This window comes from Chiroxiphia lanceolata, chromosome 2, assembly GCF_009829145.1.
Source record: "Chiroxiphia lanceolata isolate bChiLan1 chromosome 2, bChiLan1.pri, whole genome shotgun sequence".
Classification (NCBI taxonomy): domain Eukaryota; kingdom Metazoa; phylum Chordata; class Aves; order Passeriformes; family Pipridae; genus Chiroxiphia; species Chiroxiphia lanceolata.
The window spans coordinates 32676027-32700687 of record NC_045638.1 but is presented as its reverse complement, the minus strand read 5'-3'; the positions used below and the strand labels follow the sequence as shown (position 1 = coordinate 32700687).

The window sequence follows — 24661 nt, the reverse complement described above, 5'->3', positions numbered from 1 at the left end:
GGGGTCAGGGGTGAACCAGAGCCCCACACAACAATGGATCGCAGAGGCCAACAGGCAAGTGTCAAAAAGCCCAGCAACTCACTTTTTGAAGTATTCACTGCTGCCTGTAAGGAGCCCTTGGATGGGTGAAGCTCAATTTGTGGGGATATTGTGGAGTGATAATGTGTTCTTCTCATCCTATTTCAGCATTTCTGAAGCACAGGAAAAGGATTTTTTTTCATTCCAGCTCACTCTTGAAGTTGGCCCCAAGTGTAAGCAAAACAAACAAAAAAAAAACAAACAAAAAATACAGAAAACTGAAATCAGAAGGGTCTTTTTAATTTATCTCGTTTTTTTCTGTTAATATTTTTGTACTTTTTCCCTTATCAACAAAGGAGCAGACTTAGCAAAGAAACCCAGGCCAATTCTCCCTTTTCCCCTTGCACTTAGTAAAACCTTGTTGTTTCCATATTCCAAGAGCTGAGGAGCCCAGGAAATCCCTACTAGGTTTGCAGTAGCATCAGAAGAGTTGACAGCAGGCTTGGTAAAGGGTTTGTGACTTCACACAGCACCAATATCAGGTTATGTGCTGAACTAGCACTCACCTAGTGCCTCAGGGTCTGAAGGAGGTTCATAATTATCTGGACTTTAAAAAGCAAACTACAAACATATTGCAAATGGGAGAAGGAAGGATGGAGACACAGCATGACTTTATATCAAGACCAGATGTGCATACTTCATTCCTTTTTTCTGTGTTAACAAGAAACACACTGACAGGTATCAGGGGCTTGCTATTGTACTCAATATGAACCCACCTTAAGATATCACAGGATCAGGACCAAGGGTCACACCACAAAATGCATCTGTGCTACCATTTAGACACATCCTGGAGTGACCCGGTGCAGCCTTTCATGCTATCTGAGGAATCCCTTATCTACCACACCTGGTAGAAATAATTTCATTCTTTTCATATTATTTGTTCTTTAAACTTCTGCATTTATTTACTATGTTTATTTACTTGTGACTTTAGACTAAGTCTTTCAATCTGGATTATCCTCATCTGTATTTCTTGTCTATCCATCATGCTTTCTGTCATCACCCGCAACTGCATCTCTCTCCAGAAAGTGTGGAGTGCAAACCTCAGAGTGAGAGGTTGGCATTTTCCACCCCTTGCTGGAAAGACCTACTCTACTACAAGGGAATAGAAAACTCCAATAGAGGCGAACACATGTTAGAGCACACGACTGCCTGGACTAATGCAGTCCATCAGAAACCTCATTTTCAGTTCCCACCTTTGGGGTTGTCCTAGGCACCACGTCCACCACCGGTGGAGATGACGTGAGCAGCTGGGAGATGTTGCACTGCATCTCCCAGACCAAGCACAGGGTTGGGTACAACCACGGCACACGGTCTCAGTCAGAAAGTGGAGTATTTTGACGTGAGTCAGACGGTAAAAACTCCCACCAGCTGCTGCCGCAGCACAGTGAATGAACGCCGGTGCGGAGCGCCGACGCTTCAGTAGGAACTTCTAATTTCCTCACTCAAACCCCCTCCTCCTGCTTTCCACACGTAACTAAAAGTCAAAAGCAGCCGACGAAAGTGTCACAGCCCGGGTCTGTGGCCCGGGGCGGCGCGGCGCTCGGGGCAGGCTGTTCGCGGAAGCGCCGCTCCCCATTCCCGGCGGGCGGCCCCCGCCGTTCCCCCCGGCCCTGCCCGCGCCCCGACAGCGCCGCGCCGGGGCCACGGCACGGCAGCCCCGCATCCCCCGCATCCCCCGCGCCCGGGACGGGGCGAGGCCCGCGGGAGGAGGGCTCGGCTCGCCGCCTGCCCACGTCCCATCCCCGGCCCACGAGGAGGAGGAGAAAGCGAGAGAGGTCCCAGCAGAGCGGTTGGGAGCGGGTTCGAAAGAGCCCTCCTCCCCCCCGCCCGCGCCCGAAGGGGAAGAGGAAAGGAGAGCCGTGGCGGGCGGCGGAGGATGATAACTTAGGGCCGTGCCTGGCGGTGGGAGCTGCCCGCGCTGCCCCGGCGAGGACAACGGGGCGGCAGCGATGTCTCAGGGCACGGCAGGAGGAGAGGGAGCGCCCCAGGTGCTACCGGAGGGGAAGGAGAGGCAGAGGAAGAGGAGGCGGAGGAAGAAGGAGAGTAAGACGCGCCTGGTGCGCTCCAGCCTGCTGTTACCTGAGGCCGAGACGGAGAAGCCCAAGAAGACGGTCCTGGCCTGCAACCGCCTCAAGACCACGAAGTACACGGCACTGTCCTTCTTGCCCAAGAACCTCTTTGAGCAATTCCACCGCCTGGCTAACGTCTACTTTGTATTTATCGCCCTCCTCAACTTCGTGCCAGCCGTCAATGCCTTCCAGCCGGAGCTGGCCTTGGCCCCCGTGCTCTTCATCTTGGCGGTCACCGCCATCAAGGACCTCTGGGAGGATTACAGCCGCTACCGCTCCGACCAGGAGATCAACCACATGGAGTGCCTGGTGTACAACAGGTGAGGCATGGAGGGTGAGTGCCGGGGACGGCAGTGCTGTGGTGGCAGCCAGCGTTGGGGTCCCGCCGGGCACGAGGACTCAGGCGAGCGGAGATGTGGAAGCAGGGCAGTGAGCAGGTCCGTTGTAGAGGGCTTGCATTTCCACATGGAGTGCAAAGAAACTTCCAGTTGTACCTGGAACTGGTATCTCCCAGCCGTTTACTCACAACTGCCGGAGTTCATACAGTCCTACAGGTGAAAGTGAAGCTTCTCTAACTGGTGAAGTCCCACAGTAAATCACTGATTTATTAGTAAGAAACATTTTTATAGGTCTACACGTATGCTCTGGACTTGTGTTTTATACTTTAAAGGAAGGACACTGCAATGCAAAGTGCATGTAAGCATCACAGCAGTGTTTGATTTGCAAGCCTTTATGAAAACACTTCTCGATGTGAGCAGTAAACTACACTCGTGTATAGTTTCAGGCATGAATTTTGTTTTAATAATATGAGACCTCACTCAATCTGCTATTAAATCTTCAATGAGTGAAGGACGGATAGAGGCTAGAGGCTCCTGAATTTCAGTTAGGTATGTGAGGTTTCATGACATGTGAATTAGCAAGCCTAAACTTTGTTTGTCTTTCTAAAGAATGAGCCAGTCTTTCCATTCAACATTCACTTTCATTTATCGTCGCAAGTGTCATCATTCCCTGTGACTTTGCTATTTCCCAGTGCTTGTGATGGAGCATTAGGTCATTTATGTCCTTCAGAATTATTATTTTTTTAATGATCTGGGCAGTACTTTTATAGCACTGTGTTGGTATTTGTGAGTCAGACTGAAAGGACTTTTGCATCAACGTTTATGTGCTCAGAATCCAGCTTTACAGAATTTTTGTTTTGCTTTTCTCTGAATGCTAGACTGTCTTCTCTTAGTAGGCTAAGGCTACTGGGGAATGAGAGAAGAATATATTTTCCGAGAAAGCAGATTTTAATTCTTTTTCTGATGCTTCTAAGTTGAACAGAAACAAAACACGTGCCAAGAAGCTTACACTCTAATTCCACAGTCTAGCTGGGAGGGGTCCTCTGTACTGACGTAAGCGCTGAGACAGAGCAACTTTCCTATTGCAAGAAAGGCATGTGAAAAAATACACTGAAAAAAAACTCTAAGTAGGCTGAGTTTTCTGTGAAAAAAAATGCTGAAAAAGAACTCAGAATAGACTACATTTTTTAAGATCAGCAGACTCAGGTTATTTCACAAACTAACATCACATAAGAAATCTCACCCAGGGATATTTCTTCATCAGCAGATATGCATGCATGAAAACACAAATAAAAAGGACTTATTTCTGTACTAAACTGAAAGCAGATTGCTAACCTATGCCTTTGTCTAGTGCCTTTCTTGCCTGTAATTGTCTTTAACTCTGACCTCTTCTGGTGTTGAGGGAGGTGGGTGGCAGGAGGTCTTGTAAGGGTCTTCACGCAGTAAAGTAAAATAGTGCTAATGAAGATGCTCAATATAGCCTTTTCCAAACAAAATCAGTTTAGAAATAAGCAATTCTCCATATACCAAAAAAAGTAGACATGACTATGAGAAAAGGTGTACCTTTGGTGTTAATATCACTTGTGATCTTTTGGGAATCCCAGCTAAGTGCACTGCCCTTTGTAATACTTGTGGTGTTGCAGAGTAAAAGTCAGAATTGTTCCTTTTACTGCTGCTGAGTGACACTTACACAAGATTAATTTGGGAGTGGTTTTCCTTTGCATTTGCATCAAAGGCACGTGTCGGCCAAAGCCTTGTGGGGCAGCGAACCTGGAAGTTTAAGAGCTCCATCACCTATTCAGGCGCAGCTTTCTGGCTGGAAGCAGAGCTGAACAATGCATACTTACAGCCCACTGCAGAAGCCTGGTTGCCAGTAGCAGCTCACCTGTTTTCAGCTTCCAGTAGTCCCTAGGAAAAGCTTCCCTCCCACAACTAAAAAATCCAATCAAAATATGTGGTTAAAATAATTTGCTTACGTATTTTTAATCTGACCATTTTTAAAGCTTCAGCAAGTCACCTTTTTGAACACTCTTCAGCCCCAGTGAGCAAGATGGGACTAGAAACTTGCTACTTTTGCAGATGAAAGCTAAGATTCTTGCTAACTTGAGTGACAGGGTACCAGGAGTGAGAGATTTGTGTCAAGGTCATTGAAGTTGCTGGGCGTGAGTTCAGAAAAGCTGTTTTCTCAGAAAGGTGTCATGCCAGGAGAAACACTGGGGATTGATTGTGGCTTTCACTTTGTTTCCTTAGTCTCTTTGTTTCTGGAAAAATGTTGAAGTGCGTTGCATAAGGAAGTAATAAATGACAGCTTTCTCTTCACATCTGTTCAATGTTGATCCTTTATCAGTTCTACTACCTTTTGAGCAAGCTAGACTCTCTCTGTCTCTCCCTCCCCCTGGTTTGCCACTTCCTCTCTGTGAAGGCAGACTTTGATGCAAATGCTGTCCTCGATAGAGATGCTGCTGCAGGTAGGGCAGGTTAATGAAAGTGCTGCCCTAGGGCTGTCAGGGGGCAGTGACTCTGCTCTTGCTGGTCAGTACTTCCTAGCTTGTAAAGAGGCCTTCTACAAGATGGCATCTGAGTGCCAGGACTGTGCTATGATGCGCTCCCTCTCCTGCCAGCCTCCCACACAGCTGCAAGAAAGCCACCTCAAACACAGTCTACGGCAAAACAACATTGAATTATAACAGTCAGCAAATGGAGACAGGGACTTTTGCTTCCCAGTAGCAAAGAAAAGCCCTCTGTCTAATTTTATGTACTGTTTAGTGACCAAGGAAAGATTCGAGTTGGATACTGTGTGTTCTGTCATGTATACTTTTTATATATAATCCATACATGTTTTCCTGGCTGTTGAGGTACCTGTCCCCTGTTAGGTACAAGCAGCAATTAATGATGCAAGATCTACAAGACAGAGAATGCAGCGATAGGCAGAGCCTACTGCTGCTCAGGGCAGCTCATCAAGAGGAGGTTCAACAGCACACAGGCAGAGTCTACTTTGAGGTCCTCTGGCACAGTAACTGATCTGGGGGAAAATGCTGTTCTCCTGCTATTCTGACTGCTTGACAGCTGGTACAATGACTAGGCCTTCTTCCTCCTGCCTGCCCAGTGGTGTGGCCTCAGATGACCCATTCTCATACAGCCACTGCTGAATCAATGACTCCATGGCTCATTGTTAGCAACACTTATGAGACAACAGAACAGCAAAGGATGATGTAACTGTGGTGGGTTGACCTTGGCTGGATGCCAGGTGCCCACCCGGGTGCTCTATCACTCCCCTTCCCAGCCGGACAGGGGAGACAGTAAGGTGGAAAAACAACTCGTGGGTTGGGATAAGGCAGTTTATTTAAAGCAAAAGCAAAGCAGAAGTTTGCATGCGCAAAAGCAAGGCAAAGCAAAACGTAACACGGTTTATTCTCTACTTCCCATGAACAGTGGTGGTTGGCCACCTCTGAGAAGCAGGGCTTCAGCACACATAGTGGTTTCTCAGCAGGCAGCCCTTGGAGACAATGAATGCTCGCCTTCCTGCTCCTTACCTTAGCTTTTATATCTGAGCTGATGTCATACAGTATGGAATATCCCTTTGGTCAGTTTGGGTCAGCTGGCCTGGCTGTGCCCCCTCCCAGGATCTTGCCCACAACTGATGCTGTGCTCAGCAGTAGCCAAAACACCATTGTGTTATCAGTGCAAAGCACAGCACTGTGAGGGCTACTATGGGGAAATGAACTCCAGCTCAGCCAGACCCAATACAGCAACCTAAAGTAAAACGTTGAAGAGAGTTGCAGCTTCTTTTCACAGAAAGAAGACAGCTTTCCTTTAGAAATTCTGAATGTTGTGGAGCGTCCTTCAGAAGATTATTGCTTTCTAGGGTCAGATGGTGGAAAGGGAAAAGATCTGATTCTTTGAATAAATTGAAATAAGCTGTTGAATTTGAATTGGCAGCATATGTTGAGGAATGAAACATGCAGAAGAATTGCAGTCTTGTATTGCTCTGTGATGGACTTTGCAGGTCTGCCTGTTAGAGCAGTCAGGGTCTTGACAGGCAAAGAGGGAAGATTTCTTAGCCAAAAGGAGTTAATAGGGCCTCTCTCCAGAGGCCTTTAAGGGCGCGTCTCTCATTTGGCAATACAGAGGAAATGAGGCACTTACTTTAGGAGGACGGTTTTACAGGTCACCTAGAATTTCAATTCTGTACAGGTGCTTATGCTAGGAATGCTGGATCACAGCCAAACCCCTTAGTTGATTTAAATGGAGGGAAGTTAAAAAGGCATTAGAGCCCAGCCTGCAGAAAATTGGTTTTGCAAACCTGTGATGATCTTAGTCCCCTCTCTTTGTTCCTGTTCATTTCCATCACCCAGGGATGGAGGTTGAAGAACGGAGATTACAGCTTTTCAGTCTTAACAGTGAAGTCTTGTTTGGCTAGTTACTTTTCTGCATTGTTATCTTGGACTTGGAGGATAGGATGGTGATTTTTTTCTTTGCAGTTACTGTCTTCCAGTGCTCACTGGCTCTGGTTGCAGTTGTGGATCACACATGTAAAGGTTTGCTCCAAGTAATTCCAGGTTGCACACTGCTGCTACTCTTAAATATTTTATAGAACTAGATTTGTCACTGGGGCAGAAGTGTTAAGACTCTTCTAAGCAGGGGCTTTGTTTTCATTGTGCTGTTACAAAGTATGGTATACATTTACATGGTATGTAAATAGAAGATGAATAGTGATAACTACAATCACAACAAACAATGGCACTTGTCCTTCAGGGAATTACATTTTATTACTGACTCAGTGCTGTGTTGGTGAAATAAACTCCGCTAACATTTTTGTAGGAACCATATGTTCAAAACCAAAGAGCTTTGCTTTTTAAATCTACTCTCTGACTCTTGCTGTGTCCATCAAAGAGTATTGCTAAAGACTGTAATGGCCTCTGCATACTGATCAGAGACTGATAACTGCTTCTTGTGTCAACCTGTGACTTAGAAAATCCATGACAAATTGCGATTTACTACAGGATATTTGACTCCCCTGAGGTGTGGAAAATGTTTAATGGGGCATTCAGTCAGCTATCAAAGCAGACTGTTTTACATTAAATGTTAATTTATTTCTGCAAAACTGAAGAGGAGGAGAGAAGAGAGTTTGACATAGTCAACGTGTTTTCTATAATTTCCAAAATACGCTCTCTTCTTCCTCCCCTCTGTCAACCCGACAGTGAAAGCAATTCCAGCCTTGGAGAACAAGGTACAGCAGTGTTACCAAATCCTTGCAAAGGCACAGCAGATCCCATTCATGGCCTCTAAAATAGCTAGATGATGACTTGCCCTGCAACCACTTCACTTCTTATGTGCCTTATTTTGCTGACAACAGCAGTCTCTGAGGAGTACTACCCAAACAGTCCAGAGTAGCTTCTTGTCCCAAAACGTGCTGGCAGATAAGACATTTCTCACCGAAAGAAATAAGCTTGTCTCATCTCTCCCAGAACACAAACGTCACTTGATGTGATTGAAAAGGAAACTACCTGGAATTACTCAGTTTCCTCTGTGAGTGAGTTTGGTGCACAGAAAGCTGACAGCAAAAAGTAGCAGTCTGAATCTGTTGGTGAAGTCAGTGTTCCCTCCTTGAATTTCAGAGAAAAAGTGCTCTGTTCATCTTACTTTGTCTTTGTCCTTTGTTTCAGTTTTAGCTGGCCTGACAGTGAGTAAACTCAGTGGGAGAGGTAGTAGAGGCTTCTCCATTAGATTGATAGAGAGCAATTTTATTCTGCAGTACAGTTTATCCAAGTGGCAAGGAGTGTCTGTGCTAATCTTCTGAGATGTAGCCAGCTGCAATGCACAGGAGAACCCATCTCTCTCTCCAACTGTATGTATGCAGTTCATTTGCTAATCAGTGTAGGGCAAATTTTCTAAGTGCCTGAGCTTCTTTACTGGAAAAGAAAAATGCTTTCCTATTTTTACTAAGCTCTTTCATTTGTATGGGATGTCATGAGAGTCGCTGTAGGCTGTCTCACATGCCTCTGGCTAACTGCCAAAGAAGATGCTGTTAATCTCCACTGGAAGACCTGTGATGTCCCCAAATTAATTTTTGCAGTTACACATCCTGCTCCAGAGAGACATCATGATCACAGACCACAGCCCAGAATTATGGGTGGCCACCTTGTGTGCAGATCTACTTCCTGTCATGTGTCTTTATTACCTTGAGACCATGATTCTTGCTAGAGGTGGCCAAAAGAATAACAGCTCTACTTGATTCTGTCAGAGGGCATTTCCAGAGAACCTATGCAGGAGAAAAGAATTGCATGTATTGTTCAACTCTGCCTGATACTGTGATTCCAGATTCTACCTTTCAAGTGTCATTGAGTCAGCAGAACTGAAAACCAGAATTGAAACCCACGACAACCACGCAAAAATCAACGTTTATGGAACTGCTTACTAGCTAGCATGGCATAACTTAGCCAGGACATTCCTCCCACTTGGAGACCAGTCCTCTAGAGAAATAGGAAGGGTCCCTGTCACTGGGTAGGAGTTTTACAGACCCTCCTCCAGGTTTACAGACCCTCCTCATTCCTGGAGGGACAGGTTGCTTACCTGGATACAGCAACAGGAGAAGTCTGAGTGCCAAATCTCCCCTTGTCATGTAATCCAGCATACTCCCAATTTGCAGGGTAAGTGCTCTGAGCAAGAGCAGCTTTCCTTACAATACCAGGCCTTTTGGGTATGTGACGCTTTTGTGTCGTGCTGGTTTAAAGGTAAACCGGCAGGGGAAATGAACCCAACTCAAAAGAGATTATAAGTCAGAATAACAATTTAATAAAAATAATACAATAAATACAATTGCACAGACAAACAATTGGTTTTAACCCACAAACCCCAGATGTATAACCCAGCACCCTAGGACATGAACAGAGTAGTGTTCATTGGGCCCCCCTCCCCATACTGAGCCCCGTGTGGTCCCCCAAGTCCAAAAAGTAAAAGGAGAGGGAAAACCTGTTGGTGAGAGTGCTGGTTGCAGTTTGGTCGAGGGTGGTGATCTCAGTCCGGTTGGGAGTGCTATTGCAGTTGAGAGTGGTAGTCACAGTTAGGTTGAGAGTGGTGGTCTCAGTCCAGTCCAAGTTCCGGTCCTTCTCTGGATCCCACGAGTGGTACAGAAGTCCCAAGACCCCCAAGATTATATATCCTCAGGTTCAGGCAGGAATGCCCAGTACCTCCCTCAGGGCGGGAGGACAGGAGCATCCTCCTATCTCACAGGCCTCTTAACACCCAGCTTATAGCCTGAGGGGTCTGGCGTGCTCTGGGCAGCTGCTGTAAATGGTCTATTGATGGCATAGAATACACAGTTTTGGGTTACACCCACACAGTGATGAACTGGTCCCAGCTGTTCTAACTAGGACAGATGTATATACACAGTGTAGTCAGTGCAGCTGGCAAGACAAATGCATGGCTTCAGGGTTATGCTCGGTTTGCCAGATTTATGATATGTAGACTTGGTTTTAGCAAGCACATATATTGAAAGCAATTAAGTACATGAAAAGCAGAACAATTTGTTTCATTTCATATAGTTGGGGAAATGAACCAGTTTTCATGGCTTACCTTCAGCCTTAGTGTTTTCACCTGGGCATTGTCACCAATGCAGCTGTGTCAGTGGCCAGTCATGTTTTTACCCAGAAGAGATCCGCAGCAAAAACATGATTCACACCCTGCTGCTACCCATCAGCACTGCCTCACCTTGTCTTGCCAGAATGTGGAAGTAAGACAGTGGGAGTCTGTGCAGTGGGCCAGGGAGAGCTTCACTGCAGTGAATGGCATAAACATAAAGTGAGGAGCCACCTTGATGCTAGAAGCCAGGACACTCCCCTCTTATGGGTAAATTTGTGTAGTTATGGGCAGCAACTTCCTCTGATGCATATCAAGGACAAAAGTTGACTCACACCCAGAATGCAGCCGCAATGCATAAGTGTAAAAGATGTTAGCTAGCAGCTTTTCCTAGGTAGGTGCTAGTAGTGGTGCACGGGGGAGAGGATGTGCAAAGGAGAAGCTTGAATAGCCCTAATATGGAGCTCAACTAAGGAAATGTACATTTACAAGTGTATCTTTGCTTCTGAAAGATTAGATAAAGCAAACCTCAGATTTAGTTTTCAGAAGATCACCTATATATTTCTGAGTGAATTGGTTTCATCTTTGCTGTGTGTCCAGGAAGTGGCAGTGAGAGGGGTTCAAACTTAGAGCTTACAGTGCCTGTAAGATACAAGCTGAGAGGAATGTCTTTGTCTTTTTTACTCTTTCTAGGTTATAACTATACAGCCCGTCCACAGAAAGCTGCTAGCCACCCAGCTAATAGAGTGTTCTGTCCTGTGAGCTGCTGGGGATATCCAGCCCTTTTGAGCTGGGAAACTACCATCTGGTTCTTTGCTCCAACACGAGCAATGTTTTAGTCTGTTTCTCAGAACTGTTGCGGGTGAACATCTCTGCAATGGTCAGCCCACATCCTTCAGGCCATGTTGGTTAAAGGACAGTGTTGAACTGGCAAGGCATGCGTTTTCAAGGGTGGGAAACATCTTCCATCTCCTCTGCTATTTTGTTATCATTTTATCCTTGTCTGACCACAATTTCTCTAGAGTGACAAGTAGGCCACTCTCTTCAGTGCTGTGGCCAACACTTGCATCATGCCCAGTCATTTCATAAACCCAGACTCTGCCGGACATTTGTTATGACAGGCATGGAGGTCACTTGTTTTTATATTCTGGTTGCCTGGAAATACTGACCTACTTCAAGGAAGAGTTTAAATGTTTGACTGACAACTGCATTCCAGTTCTTAGGTATCTGTGCTGATACATTAACACTGAGGGTGTTCTTACATATCTGTGCTGATACATTAACACTGAAGGTGTCAAAACTATTGTAGAATATTTGGTATTTCTGTAGTTTTGATGGAGGTTTTAGCTTGGACCTTTTGGACAGAAAGTCCACTGTGAAGTGAAAGCATTTGTAAACACAGGTCTTTTGCGTTTGTATATTCTCTTATGCTTCCTGGGCTTTTTCTGGGTTGCACAGCCATATACCTGTATGCTTGACCCTTGTCTGTTCACCTTTCTGCCTTCCAGTAGCAATCTGACTATGCCTATTTTGTCTATGTTAGCTTGTTTTATATGTTCACTAACAAGTCATTGGGAAAGTTGTTGTGAAAACTCCCAAAATATTGAGGCCAACACAGGAAGGGCTAAACAGCAGTCACCTAAATACATCTGTGAACATGTTCTCAAAATCTAAACATAGAGTAAAATGCCTCAGAAGAGATGACAGTGAACAAATTTAGCAGGCAAATTTAGCAGACAAACCCTTATAGACTCAGGAAGTTCAGTAAATACATTAGAAAAGTGTAATATATTTTTGGAAAAAATAGATTATAAGAAATTGAGTATAATTCACCTAAGTCTAATCTTTCAGTTGTAGTGCATTATTTTTGCATGGGCCTACACTTACATTTGGAGGTTCAGATGCTTTCTATATTTTCTTTTTCTCCCTTTTTAGGATTTCCATGTTCTAATTGTCAGCTTCTCCTTGCTATACTTCCTTGTGATGTATACCTGCAGAGCTGTGAACCTAAAGCTGTTTATCAGAATAAAGATCTGTATTGATTTTATTTGCATGTTTGAGAGCATCTTGATATTCCTTCCTTCGCTATCATAGGTCCCTGTTTTATAAGAGGAGCTTGGACTGTGGTACCTATCTCCTGACAGAGCCACTGATTTGCATCTTGACCCTTCTTCATATGCCATTAGTTGTCTTCCCTGCAAACAGTAGTGAGCTGCTGATTGTAGCCCCCTGGCAAGAAGCCCTCTCAAGTGTTAATTAGGTTCTCTCTGACCTGACAAAGGTATTTCCTAACAGAATTTGTCATATTCTTTAGGTGAGATTTATTTCACATGTCTGTTAGCTAAAAGTATATGTTCAGTCTGACCGAGTCATCTATGCTTGTGCCAAAATCAGTGGAGAGCACTGAGTGGTCTGGGGGAGCAGGGGGAAATCTTTCCAGCTTATTTGAGATACCTTAGAAAGTTTGAATCAAGAGGTCCTTCTCTCTCCTGTGATGATACAGGTGAAGCTGAACTAGCTGACTTGCTTATACAGCTAAGTTCAGGCAAGATGAATCCATCCCATCATTAAACTCAGAAAAGATAGATTTTAATTCCTGTTAATGCTCCGTATGATTTTTTGACTGTAGAAGAGTAAGTAGCCTGTCCTGCTCAATATACTTTACGATTTATTTAAGAAACTAAGCTTGGGGAATCACAGACGCAAGTATGTTCACCTGTCAGGTGAAGGGGATAACCCAGTATCCCCTGCTTCATGTTCTGCCACATTCTGCCTTCAGCAATAGACATTAACTTATTGTTCATACTTGTGAAATGTATTTATATCATTTATCTCAATGCTGGGAAACAATGAGTTCTGAGATAGTTTTCCTCTTTTAATTGCAGATTGCATTTGCATTTCTGTGGAGTTTTTCAGGCTGTCCTCATAATGGGAGGAATCTTTGTATTTTGGGATGTTATTTGCTCTTTAATTTCAGATGCAGCTTTTGGGGATGAGTGTTGCAACAAGGTAGGAGGTTCCTAGTTCTGCTTTCTTCTATTTGTCTGGATGTACCTAAATATTAGGTAACTAAAACCACTTTGTAAGCTGTGTCTGTAAAATGCAGAGGGCAGTTGTGTGCTTGACATAATTGTGGCCATTAAAAGAGTGAAAGTGGGGCTTCACTGTCAGGTGTCTCACAAATATCATGTAGGGCTACTGGGCTTCTGTTTTCTGTCCAGTAGGCTCAGATGTTCAGACCTGCAGGTGGTAATGCTAGGTGAATCAGAGAGGTCAATGGTGAAATTATTCTGCTTATTTTGATAATTACTGATTTATCTTTGGTTACCAATTTATGTGCTGGAAATTTAGTGCCTGTCCATATGGGAGCATAGGCTCCTGTAGATATACCATGTAGCCATATAAGATGTCATGCCATTGTTTGCTGTCTTAAAAGTTCTGAATCCTGTTAATCTAATTGCAGCATTTGACACTCTGCTCTTCCTGATCATTCAGGCTTAAATGTACTGTATCCTATCAGGTTTTGTCTCTCACTTATTTTCAGTGCAGTTCCCTGTGTCTGTCTGCTTTTTGTGTTGGAATCATGGCTGTGTGTGGAAGTTCCTCTTTCTGTCAGATCCTGTGGGAGATTTCCAAAATGCAGGTTCAACAGAAAAACTGTACCACAGCCCAGCCAACCATCAGTCTAGTAGTGCTGATGGGTGCACCCATTTTTTGAGAGTCCAGTTTAAAGTCTGTAATAATCCTTGTCATGGACTGTACAATCCATGATATATCTTCAATTTGAGGAATACCACAGTGGACTGATATCTGCCAGCTCATGCCAGAAGAATCTGTGTAAGACCAGTAAGACCCATCTGCAAAGAACATTGCAGTATAGAATCCATCCCCAGACTGACAGTGTATCTCTATATGTAGAACTAACAAAAGTAGCGCTGAAATATAGTCTAGGAGGATTTTGTGTATTTGCAAAATGTTTCGTTTTTAATGTGTTTTTTATTTTGGTTGGTGGTTTTCTTGTTTGTATGTTTCTGGGGGTTTTTTTGTTTGAGTTTTTTGGTGGATGTGGGGGTGGGTATGTGTGTGTTTGTTTTTTCTTCCAGTTAACAAAAAGGTAGTTAATACCCTATTTCAAAACTGTTAAAGAATTCATCTTATCTTTACCAATGTCTCTAATGATAAAACTAAAGAGAAAACTTAAGTCCAAAACATTTATTTCTTTTTAAACAGACTTACTGAAAAAGAATCTACCATGATAAAGACAGTTCTAGTGTCTTTGAAGAACATACAGTCTCTCTATCTTTCAAAGACTTTGCGCTTCATTTAAGTGTAAGATTTCTCTGAAATTCCCCATGGTTATTCTAAATTCAATCCTCTTTGGAATGCAGGGAGCAGAAGAGGAGGAGGAGAGTTCCTGAGTTTATTTGCAGTGGCATTTGGTTTGGCATGGAGGATTTTTAAAATGCTAATTTGGTCCTCCCATATTAACTCATATTCTTCCTCTGCTGCTCTTAAATTGGAAACTTTCCATTTTACATCTGGCAGTCTTGTCCTCAGTAGTTTAACCTTTATGCTTTATCACTAGAAATAGCTGTTTTGTACATGGAATCCAGCCTGTTAGTCATAATAGCATTCCCTTCAGCTGTCCTATCTGGCAACTTCTAGAAAGGTTTCGTGTTTGCGGTTTTGTTTGTTTGTTTGTTTTGTTTTTAACCAGTATCTGCAATCACAGAAAGCATGCCTGAGTTGATGGTGCTGCACACTACCAAGAAGTTTTAAGCAAAAAAATTACAAAACATTCTTTTCACCACTGGCAGAAAGTTTAGAAATGCAGTCAAATCTACAGAGAGAAGTGGTTAAGACCAATGATGCATTGCCCCTGCTAGTTGAGCGTTATTCAAACTAGATGCAAATTTGATTGCTGATTTTTTTGAGAGCAGAGTTCTTACTTTTCCATTTACTGAGTATATATCCAGATGTCCAAGACTTTTGTGAGATGTGTCTTCATTGATGTCTAACTCCTTTCTGATCTGCTTTTGTAACTCATTAGTTACAGATAGATTCCACAGCAGATTATTCCACTGAGATCATGCACAATATGAAAATACTGTCTGTGCAAGAAGGGTCCCCAGTCAGTGTTTGCTGTAACTTTTATTATGGTGCTACACACCTGCACATGTTTAGTGGGAGCTCTAAGGTGATACACAGTGTGCACCAGGTATCTAGAAAGCTGTCTTTTCATCTTTTTGCCCAAGTCTAAATCAAATAAGAGACAAAGCTCAGAAAAAGAGAGATATTTTTTTTTCTATGACTTCCTGTGCAGTTGGTTACATGGATACCAGTCCTTAAAACTCCCAGCTGTAAAAGGTGTGTTTATACACACATTCAGCACGAAACATGGCTGTCCCAGCTAGTATATCGAAACACCTTCAGAGCACCATGCAGAGGTGGTTGTTCCTGTGGATGCAGTATTGGCCATTACTGCTGTGCTGTCTTGTAAGAGAATTTGTCAGCTCAAACATGGCCAGGTTCACATGACTAACAGTTTTCTGTGTGTGGAGGGGGCACAGCTGGTGGGAGTACGGGACCCTGCACCCTGCTCTGATTTACTGTTCTTAGACTGAAAAAAGACAGTAAGAATGTTCAGTAAATGCATTTACAAGTTGCATGACTGTGCTTAATTTTGTGGGGTTATTTCAGCTTAATTGAAATGCGTAGTAAGCCATCATTCTCAATACTGGCAGTTAATGCAGCATTGTTTCCTTAATAACTTTGGATCAGAAAGTATATTGTAAGAAATAGAACCCTATCAAAACACTCCTTTGTTTTTTTCAGACACACGTGGATAACAGGTGTGATCTACCGCATCAGCACAGGTCGCATTATCAGGAGACTCATGATGCAGGGTTGAAAAGGAAATGAAGCAAGTTGGATATAGGCTTAAGATATTCAAGTGAAGTAGAAGTAAACAAGTGCTACTGCAAGTTGCTATCCTTCTTCCATATTTCTGCCGAGTCCATTTTTGCTGAGAACTTAAATTAAGTGAAAAAGCTGCCTTTAAATTTTTAGGAAGGGAGCACAATATTTTTATGAAGCTTCAAAAAAGTAGCCTCTTTGTGCCACAGCAGTGTAGGCAGTTCATGTTCCAGAGTAATGTTTATCCTGAAAGAAGTCTACAGGAGAACACTTTGAACCATGAGTTTTCACCTGGCTTTCAAAAATAAGACACTTTTTGCAAGTCAGCCCTTCCTTTGGTCAATATAATACCCTCCTTATGATTTTTGGGATCACCTCCCATGGCCTTAAACATCACTGGCTTTCATACTTGACATCTGTCTGCATCTCTCTCTGTTGTAAGGGCAGTCCTCGGTAATTTGTATGGGGAACTAAAAGACACATTTATTCCACCCTGCAAGTAGGTCTGTATCAGCACTGCAGCAGGCTGCTGTGTTGGTGTGGCAAGCCCAGCGCAGAATGACTCTGATTAATGTCTCTGAGCTGTTCAGTAAGGCTGGTTAGGTAGCCTGCGTGAGGCACATAACATTTTGTTATAGTCACACTGCTTTAGGAGGAAAGCTGACTGTGCAGCAGTTGGTTCAGAAATCTCCAACTTGATTTTCAAGATTATTTTCCACCTCAGAAGACTCTGTGAACCTGGTTGACATACACATTCTAATCAAGAAGAAATACTGAGGTTACAATGTTTACAGCTGTAGACACCACCATTAACTGATCAATTCTTGGCCTGAGAAAGTTAAAAATATGATTGGGAGTTTAATAAGTCTTAAAATGGATATGAGGGGCATCATAGCTGTTTCTTTGTGAGGAAGCAGAGGGCATTTTTTAAATATCAATTGGGTGCTTTGCAGCTGAGGAGTTATAGGAGAAAATGACCAGGGTGACAGTTCTGCTGTCTTAGCTGTTTGTATGCTGGGACAGCTCTCTGTTTGCATAGTTGTGCTGTTTATCAAGAAACCTCTGAGCAATAGACAGCAAACAGCCACTGAATGGGTAGTCATTACAAAATAGCAGAGGTAGGTCTTTGTCTGCAGGCCTTCAAAGAGTCCAGGAACTGATGGCCAAAAAAACCAGTTTTTTTATGGTCCTGGGAACAGGCAGTACACAACAGCCAAGAAATTGGAAATCCAATATTTTCACCATGTCCTGGGATTATGCTTTGACCAGCTCAAACTTTTGGTCCTGGATTTACATTTCCAAAGCGGTGCTTTACTTCTGAAGTTGTGCTTTGAACTCTCTTGGCACAGAGAGGGCTGATGGTTGACAAAGAGATCAGTCTGCAAGGGTGGTACAGGCAGTCTTTAATTCAGCCGGCTAAGAGAAGGAAGAACAGAGCCAGACTTCACACATGAATAGCACTGACTTGGTCTCCTGTTTCAAGTTATTAAAATAACACTTCAGTGTTTTTTTAAAAGACATTTTCCTAAATACTCTCTAATACCCATAACAATTTCAGATGATGGGAAGTAAATATTTTTCTTCTACCACTGTGTTTTGGGTTTTTTCCCCCACTTGGCAAGCACTGGTATTTGGGGGTTTTGTATTTTATTTATTCTTCTACAATATTTAGGATGAAGTAGAGATTAGCTTTCCTACCAACACCTTGCAGATACACACACACAAAATACTTAAACTTGCCAAAACAAGTTATTTTTTACATCAGCATTCTTGAGTTATTTTCTGCTTGCATGTTTTTAGAAACAGAGTGTTTCTTACCAGCCTCTGTGAACAAAACATTGTGTTTGCAAGATGGAAAAACCAATGGCTTTTTAGTTAGTACTGTAGAGGTCAGCTAGGGAAGAGACAAATATGCAAAATCTGATTATTAGGTGGTCTCTTAAGACCAATATTAAGATAAATTAAAAAATAAGGAAAAAGACAAATGTAGTTGTGTTCTCTAATGTCAGAAAAATGAACTCTCAGTGCTTTATAACTGGGCCTTGAAATGAGCCCTGGGAGAAAACTAGGGCTTTGTGATGATTTTGCTTTACATCCAACTTTACATTTTTTCTTTTGATGGACACTTTGCTATATCATGACAGACTAATGTGACTTCACAAGCACATGAACTCTCCCTGTAGCACGATGGGAACATCACCTGTGTGAGAAAATCAATAGTCCCAAGGCAAGCTATATCCTCCCCAAGTCAGGGCTTCAGGGGCATCGGTAAATGAAGATATGCTTACTGTTCTCTTCCTGTTGATCCAGAACACTATTAAATATCCCATCTATGCTAGAGTCATGTTCCCTCCTGCCCCTTTTTATCTTTTGTTGTTTGATCTAGTGTCTTGCTGAATTGCTCAAAGGCCTTGGCAATCATTTTGGGAAAGAGGACAGTATTGAATCTTAAGGGCACTTACAGGGAATCAGCAGGTCTCCACTAGGGTCTTCAAAAGGATCTTGAGCAAGTTGCATAACCCTTTCTGTTGTCGAAGTCATAGTCTTCAAAATGGGGAAATCATGGTTTATCTCAGAGGTTTTGCAGTTTGAACCGCAACTTTTAAAAGAGGTCTTTGTTGTGATTTGATTCCCCTTAAAACCAAATGAAGTTCAGTGTCTTGATTTTCTCATTTCAGGGATATTCAAATGACCTATCTTATGTGGAAAAGCTTGATTTTTAATTTTTTTTCTTGGATTTTTGCATTATTAGAGATCTGATTTCACAATCTCTTTAAATGAAGTTGCAAATAGCTTATGGAAAAACTACTGTTATAGGTTATGGAGAGACTATTTAGGTTCAGTTATAAAGAAATCTGTATCTACCATCTGTAAGGGCCTGATCAGTCCCAACACTACTGTGGTAAATGGATTATAATTACTGTACTTCTTCCACAATTCCCAGGGAAACCGTGAAATAAAAAAGATTTTTAAAGAGCATTGTCAGGCACCCCAGAAAAAAAAAAAGGTGGGCTAGTTAAGACAAAGCAAAACATTTGGAAGTGCCATATGCAAAAATAACCACTTCAGAAATGCATGTTTACTGAAAAAATGTCACTGCACAATAACAGTTGCCAGGTGGTAGAGGTGTAACACTTTAGAAGTAAAGGTGCAATACGGAATAAAAACGTATGTGCTGTAACAAATTATGGACAGAATCACAGAATATGCCAAGTTGGAAGGGACCCACAAGGATCATCGAGTCCAACTACTGGCCCTGCACAGGACCATCCCCAAGAGTCACACCATGTGCCTCAGAGTATTGTCCAAATGCTTCTTGCACTCTGTCAGGCTTGGTGCCGGGACCACTTCCCTGGGGAACCTGTTCCAGTGCTCAACCACCCTCTGGGTGAAAAACCTCTTTCTAATATCTGACCTAAAACTCCCCTGACACAACTTCAGGCCATTCCCTCTGGTTCTGTCACTGACCACCACAGAGAAGGGATCAATGCCTGCCCCTCCTCTTCCCCTCACAAGGAAGTTGTAGACTGGGATGAGGTCTCCCCTCAGTCTCCTCTTCTCCAGGCTGAACAGACTAAGTGGCCTCAGCTGTTCCTCATACTGCTTCCCCTCGAGGCCCTTCACCATCTTCGTTGCCTCCCTTTGGAGGCTCTCTAATAGCTTAACGTCTTTCTTAGATTGCAGTGACCAAAACTGCACACAATAAGAGAGAATATTTCAAGTTCTTCATCATATTCCTTAGCTACAAATAATCTTGTGAAATATCTGTTCCAAAGGTCAAATAAAGACTTCAAAACAAAAAGGTTAATACTGAAACTGTCTCTAGCATGTTTATTCTGAAAATATTTCAGAAGATGACAAACCTTTCTCATGCAAGTCTTACAGGTTTTAGCTGTAGGTAATGAGGAGTTCTGCAAACACCTGGGCATGAGGATTAATTAATTTATGTCATCAAACTGAAAACAAGGGGAGTGTTTTTGGAAAATTTGTTTGGAGGAAGTGCTGATAAGTGAGGGAAACATGAAGCCAAATTCAGTGTTCACTTACCTTCTCTAGTACTGGACTATGCAACAGTTTTAAACTCAAATATTTAGATTGCACATTAAGAAGAAATTGTTTATTTTGAGGGTGATGAGGCACTGGAACAGGTTGCCCAGGGAAGCTGTGGATGCCCCATCCCTGGAAGTGTTCAAGGTCAGTTTGAGTGGGGCTTTGAGCAGCCTGGTTGAGTTGAAGGCCTCCCTGCCCATAGTTGAGACGTTGGACTAGATAGTCTTTGAAGATCCCTTCCAGTCTAAACCATTCTGTGATTCTATCCAGCAAAATAAAAGACTTACATGTCTTTTGCTCAAAAGGAAAGTTGGGGTTCTCAGAAGGGGTGAGAGTAAGGCATAAATTAGCCTCTGTATCCACCAGCCAAATTTCCTTTAGTTGTTTGGTGTTCTCTGAAACCATCTAGATCAACATGAGATTTCTCTTACGCGTCTTCAGCTATTTGGAAATTAGGCATTCAGTCCCACTAAACTCTTGTTCCTACACATTAGCCTGTGCAAAAAGATGGGCATCTCCAGATAGCTCTTGATCCTATCCATCTTCTACTAGGAAGAATCACCCACCATAGGTGTCCTCACCCCTCTTGCCATCTGCTGTGGAGACATCTAAGCAAGTAGAGGAGATGAGATCCCTCGTTTCCGGACAACTCAAATAAGGTGAAATGAAAACCTTGTCTCACCAGGAGGGTGGATGTGGAGGTGCATAAAGATGGTCTTAAACAGGACAGTATTTTACCTTTACACTGATGATAAAAAAATTGAGTCATACTAACAGACCCCTCCTCTGTTTGACTTTGTTGTAAATATCAAACTTTTTACCAGTTTTAACCTAAATGTAACTGAGTTTTAGGCCTAATTACTGCAGTTCTATTGCTTTATACAGGCCAGGATGTGCTCTCTCTGAAGCAGCTCTCATCATGCTGCCTGTATCACTAAGCTGCTTATTAGCACCAAATCCCGTGCTCCATTATAGGCCCAATTTTGTCAAAACTCTGTAATTTTGTTAGTGCACCTACTGTTTTTCCAGCAATTGTCATGGTTCATTTCTCACTGGAGAGACTTTTCCTATCAAGTGTGATTGAAGCTAGCAAACCCAGCAGCAAGTCCAGACCCAGGCCACCCCCAGCCCTGCATCAGCATAGTGCCGAGGGAGCCCTCCAAAGTCAACCTCGTGTTACTGGTGGATGGAGCCTTTCTGCCCGTGTACCTCTGTCACCACTCACCCAAGAAACACAGGCTTTCCAAAGCTGTAAGTGTATCTAAGTTCACTCAGATCTACTGCCAAAGGAAAAGTGTTAGGTTAATCCTTTGTAGTATCCTTCTAGAAAATGACTTTGGTGACCTTCTTACATTTCCTGAATATCTCAGGTTTTCTTATAAAAAATGGGATACTGAAATGCTATTCATGGTCATTTAAAATGAAGTGCTAAAAGCTTTGATGATGCTACAGGAAGCATTCCCCTTTCAGATATATACAGGCATTTTAAATGCATTTTCATTTTCAATAGCATTGACATCTCTGCGGAATGGTATCCTCCATAAAAGGAGGGAAAATGTCACATACCTCAAAGAGTCTCCTGATGTGCCCTTGATGTCTTCTGTACCTGTATAATAATTTTGTAAACATTAGGCCATTTGGACCAATACTAATGTTCTGCTTTATGTAGAAGGGAATGAGACATTGTAAAAGAGCTGATAGAGATAAATTGTTCTGTGAAGAAATACATAACAGAAAAATTTAAATCAAATGTGACTTTCTCTACATTTTTTTGGTCATAGGGGCACATTTTCTGCTTCTTTCCAAGACTTCTGTTTTGATCTTCACAGGGCAGGAAGGAGAGGGAAAAGAAGGGCAAGTTTTTAAATAAGATGGGAAAAGAAGGAGGCATTTTATTTTTCAAAACAGAATATGCATCCCGAAAAGCACATGTACAAGATCTAAACTTTGGAAATGAAAGACATCTTTCCTACCAGGCCCATAGAAGGGCTTTGGACTTATAGCAGTTCAGGTACAGAATTACTTGAATGCTGGAACTCAGCTGTGTTAAAGTCTTTTCCTGTCCCCAGCTCTGACAATCTGCCTATGTGCTCTTGGACATCTCCTGAAATGCACCCAGCAGTAATTTTCCACCTGCATCTACAAATGCCAGGAGATGCGGGAGGCATTACGCACTGGTTCCGTGAAAGATAAAAACAAGCTTATTGTCAGTAGGCTTAAAATGCTGGATCTGTACTTCACTAGAAAAATGCTTGCGCATAAAAAAGTAAGAAAAATCACAAACCCCTCTGCTATCACTTAGGCAAGTAAAATGGTAAATTTTCTGCTGTCGTGTTTTTGGGACTGAAACTGCTTCCAGTTTTGGGACTGAACTAGTACTACAAAGACTACAAGACGGTCTGCTTATTTGAACCTATTTGGTTCAGCTGTTTTGGTCCATCTCAGCTAAATTGTTGTCCCAGTACCCTTTTGCGCAGTTTTGGAACATTACAAATATAACAAGGGGATAAAATCTAATTTAGTATATTTTACTGGAAAAAAAACCCCAAACCTGTACCCAGTCATTCTGCTATCACACTTACTGCTGTCATGCCATTGTTTATTTCCAGACAGTGCTACTGAACAAAAGAGGCTTTTAGTGTTTCTATGGGATGAGAAGCTGTAAGTTTATTCTATAAATACAACCTGAACAAACTTGTAGGAAGGGCTGAGGTGCACATTTTCTCTAAGGAGGGCTGTGAGGCATGCTTTAAACAGAGAGATCCTTACTCGACAGGTAAGGATGATGAGTTAAGTCTCTTTCCTCCAGAGAGTACTTAATTGCTTTTTCTTGGGAAAAAAAAAATATGCCAGACAAATAAACAAAAAATGGAAGTGTTCCAACTATCTGTAAAAGTTTTGTTTTCGCACTGTGCTTCAATCTCATTACAGCTTTTGCGGAGTAACAGTGGTAGTCAGACTTTTGTCAGATGGGAAGTGATAAGGGTGCGAATTGCTGTAGAAAAGCACTATTTCCAGTAGTAACACGGCAGGTGTTTTGAAATAAAGCTGCTTTAACCTTTCAGATTGCAAAGGCATCCGAGTAATTCTAAGAATCACAATCTACACATGCCTAATTTCACTACTCTTTTCCTAATTAAGAGGGGAAAATGGTGTGAGGAAGCTGAATTTTGAAAAGTGTTCTCCTACAAATTAGCAGCTTCCTATTTCTGATCTGTCACTAGAAATAAAGTCATTTAAAAGTAGTTTCAAGACCTCCATGCTGGAGCATAGCATGTTGATGGGCACTTCAGGTACAAAAACCTATGTTTTGATCAAAGCCTAAAAAATGTAAAGGCAATGCACCACGGAAAACAGATTACAGTTCGTGATACCAAGATAATTGTTGTCTGATAACTATGTTTTCTTCATGACACGGGATGCAACTTTTTTAAAAGATTTCTGCATCATTTGCTGTTTGATGCAGAAAATCTTGTCTTAAAGATTTTATCTGAATGCAAATCCACCACATCCCTTTTGGAATCATCCTGGTGTGGTACAATGAAAAACTTGTGCATTGTTTTCCATCTGAACTTCGTTTATATTTAGGTCTTAACGAGTGAATCTTATTCTTTCCTTGCCTCATTACCTCCCTCAGAAAGCCTTGCTCTGTTAACAAATTTTGATCAGGTCATTTCTCATCCTTTCTTAATTAGTTAAATTGATCCATGGGTTAGAAACTTAGTATTATCCCCATCATTCACAAGGTCACGATTTAGTTAGATTTTCCTCCTACATAGCCTCGCATTATCTGTTCATATTACAAAGCAAAGTTCTTCATTTAACTGTTAATCTACTCTTGGCAACCCATATTATAAATAGTACCAAAAGAATCTAGAGGCTTCTCCTGCTTGGACTAAAAAGCACAAGTCCCAGTATTTCTAATGGATCTGGAATTAATTTCCTCTTTTTGCATGGTAAAAGTATAAGCATCAGAAGTAATGTGAACAGTTAAAGTAAATAAAATTAATCTATTTATCATTTTAAGACTGTAAATTACATGTTACTTTATCACTTTAGCACGGTATTCTGTTTTTCACTATTTACTGAAGACTGTATTTTGCCCAATAGCAAATCAACTATTAATACAGGGGGAAATTTGCAGTGTCAAACACTGTGCACAATATTCTGAGCACAGTGAGATCAAACCCATTCCTACCCATCCTAGCATAGGAGTGTAGGGGTTGGTTCAGAGCCTTTTGCTTGACAGAAATCTGAATGCAGCAGACCTGCTCCAAAGCACATGGAAAACACTGCAAAAAACCTCAGTGACTTCAGTGAGTTTGGGATAAAGCACTGGGACTTTCCTGAAAGGAAAATAAATGGCAAATATTTCTAATTGTAAGTAATTTTAAAGCAGACCACTTTGTTCTCCAGAATTACTTTTAAGGAGCTGCTAGAGACCAAAAACATGTATAATTTGATTAGTTTGATGTCTAGGATTTTTTTTTCCTGCTTATTCTTTTTAGTTGATGGAGAAAAAAAAAGGTATTCTCTTAAAAGCTTACCGCAGATTGATCACAGATAAATTAAAGAGCTTTGATGTGGCCAGCAAAGCATACTTACTAATAATACTTGATCTAATAACAAATA

At 42.2% G+C, this 24661-nt stretch overlaps 1 protein-coding gene across 1 annotated transcript in view; it reads left to right on the top strand.

Annotated features, from left to right (window-relative positions):
• Positions 1 to 1834: 1834 nt before the first annotated feature.
• Positions 1835 to 24661, top strand: part of ATP10A (ATPase phospholipid transporting 10A (putative)) — a 114141-nt gene continuing 91314 nt past the window's right edge. Inside the window, exon 1 of the mRNA XM_032680638.1 lies at positions 1835 to 2467. Coding sequence (XP_032536529.1) covers positions 2028 to 2467 — 440 coding nt within the window. The 5' untranslated portion in view covers positions 1835 to 2027. The remainder of the gene's footprint in view (positions 2468 to 24661) is intronic.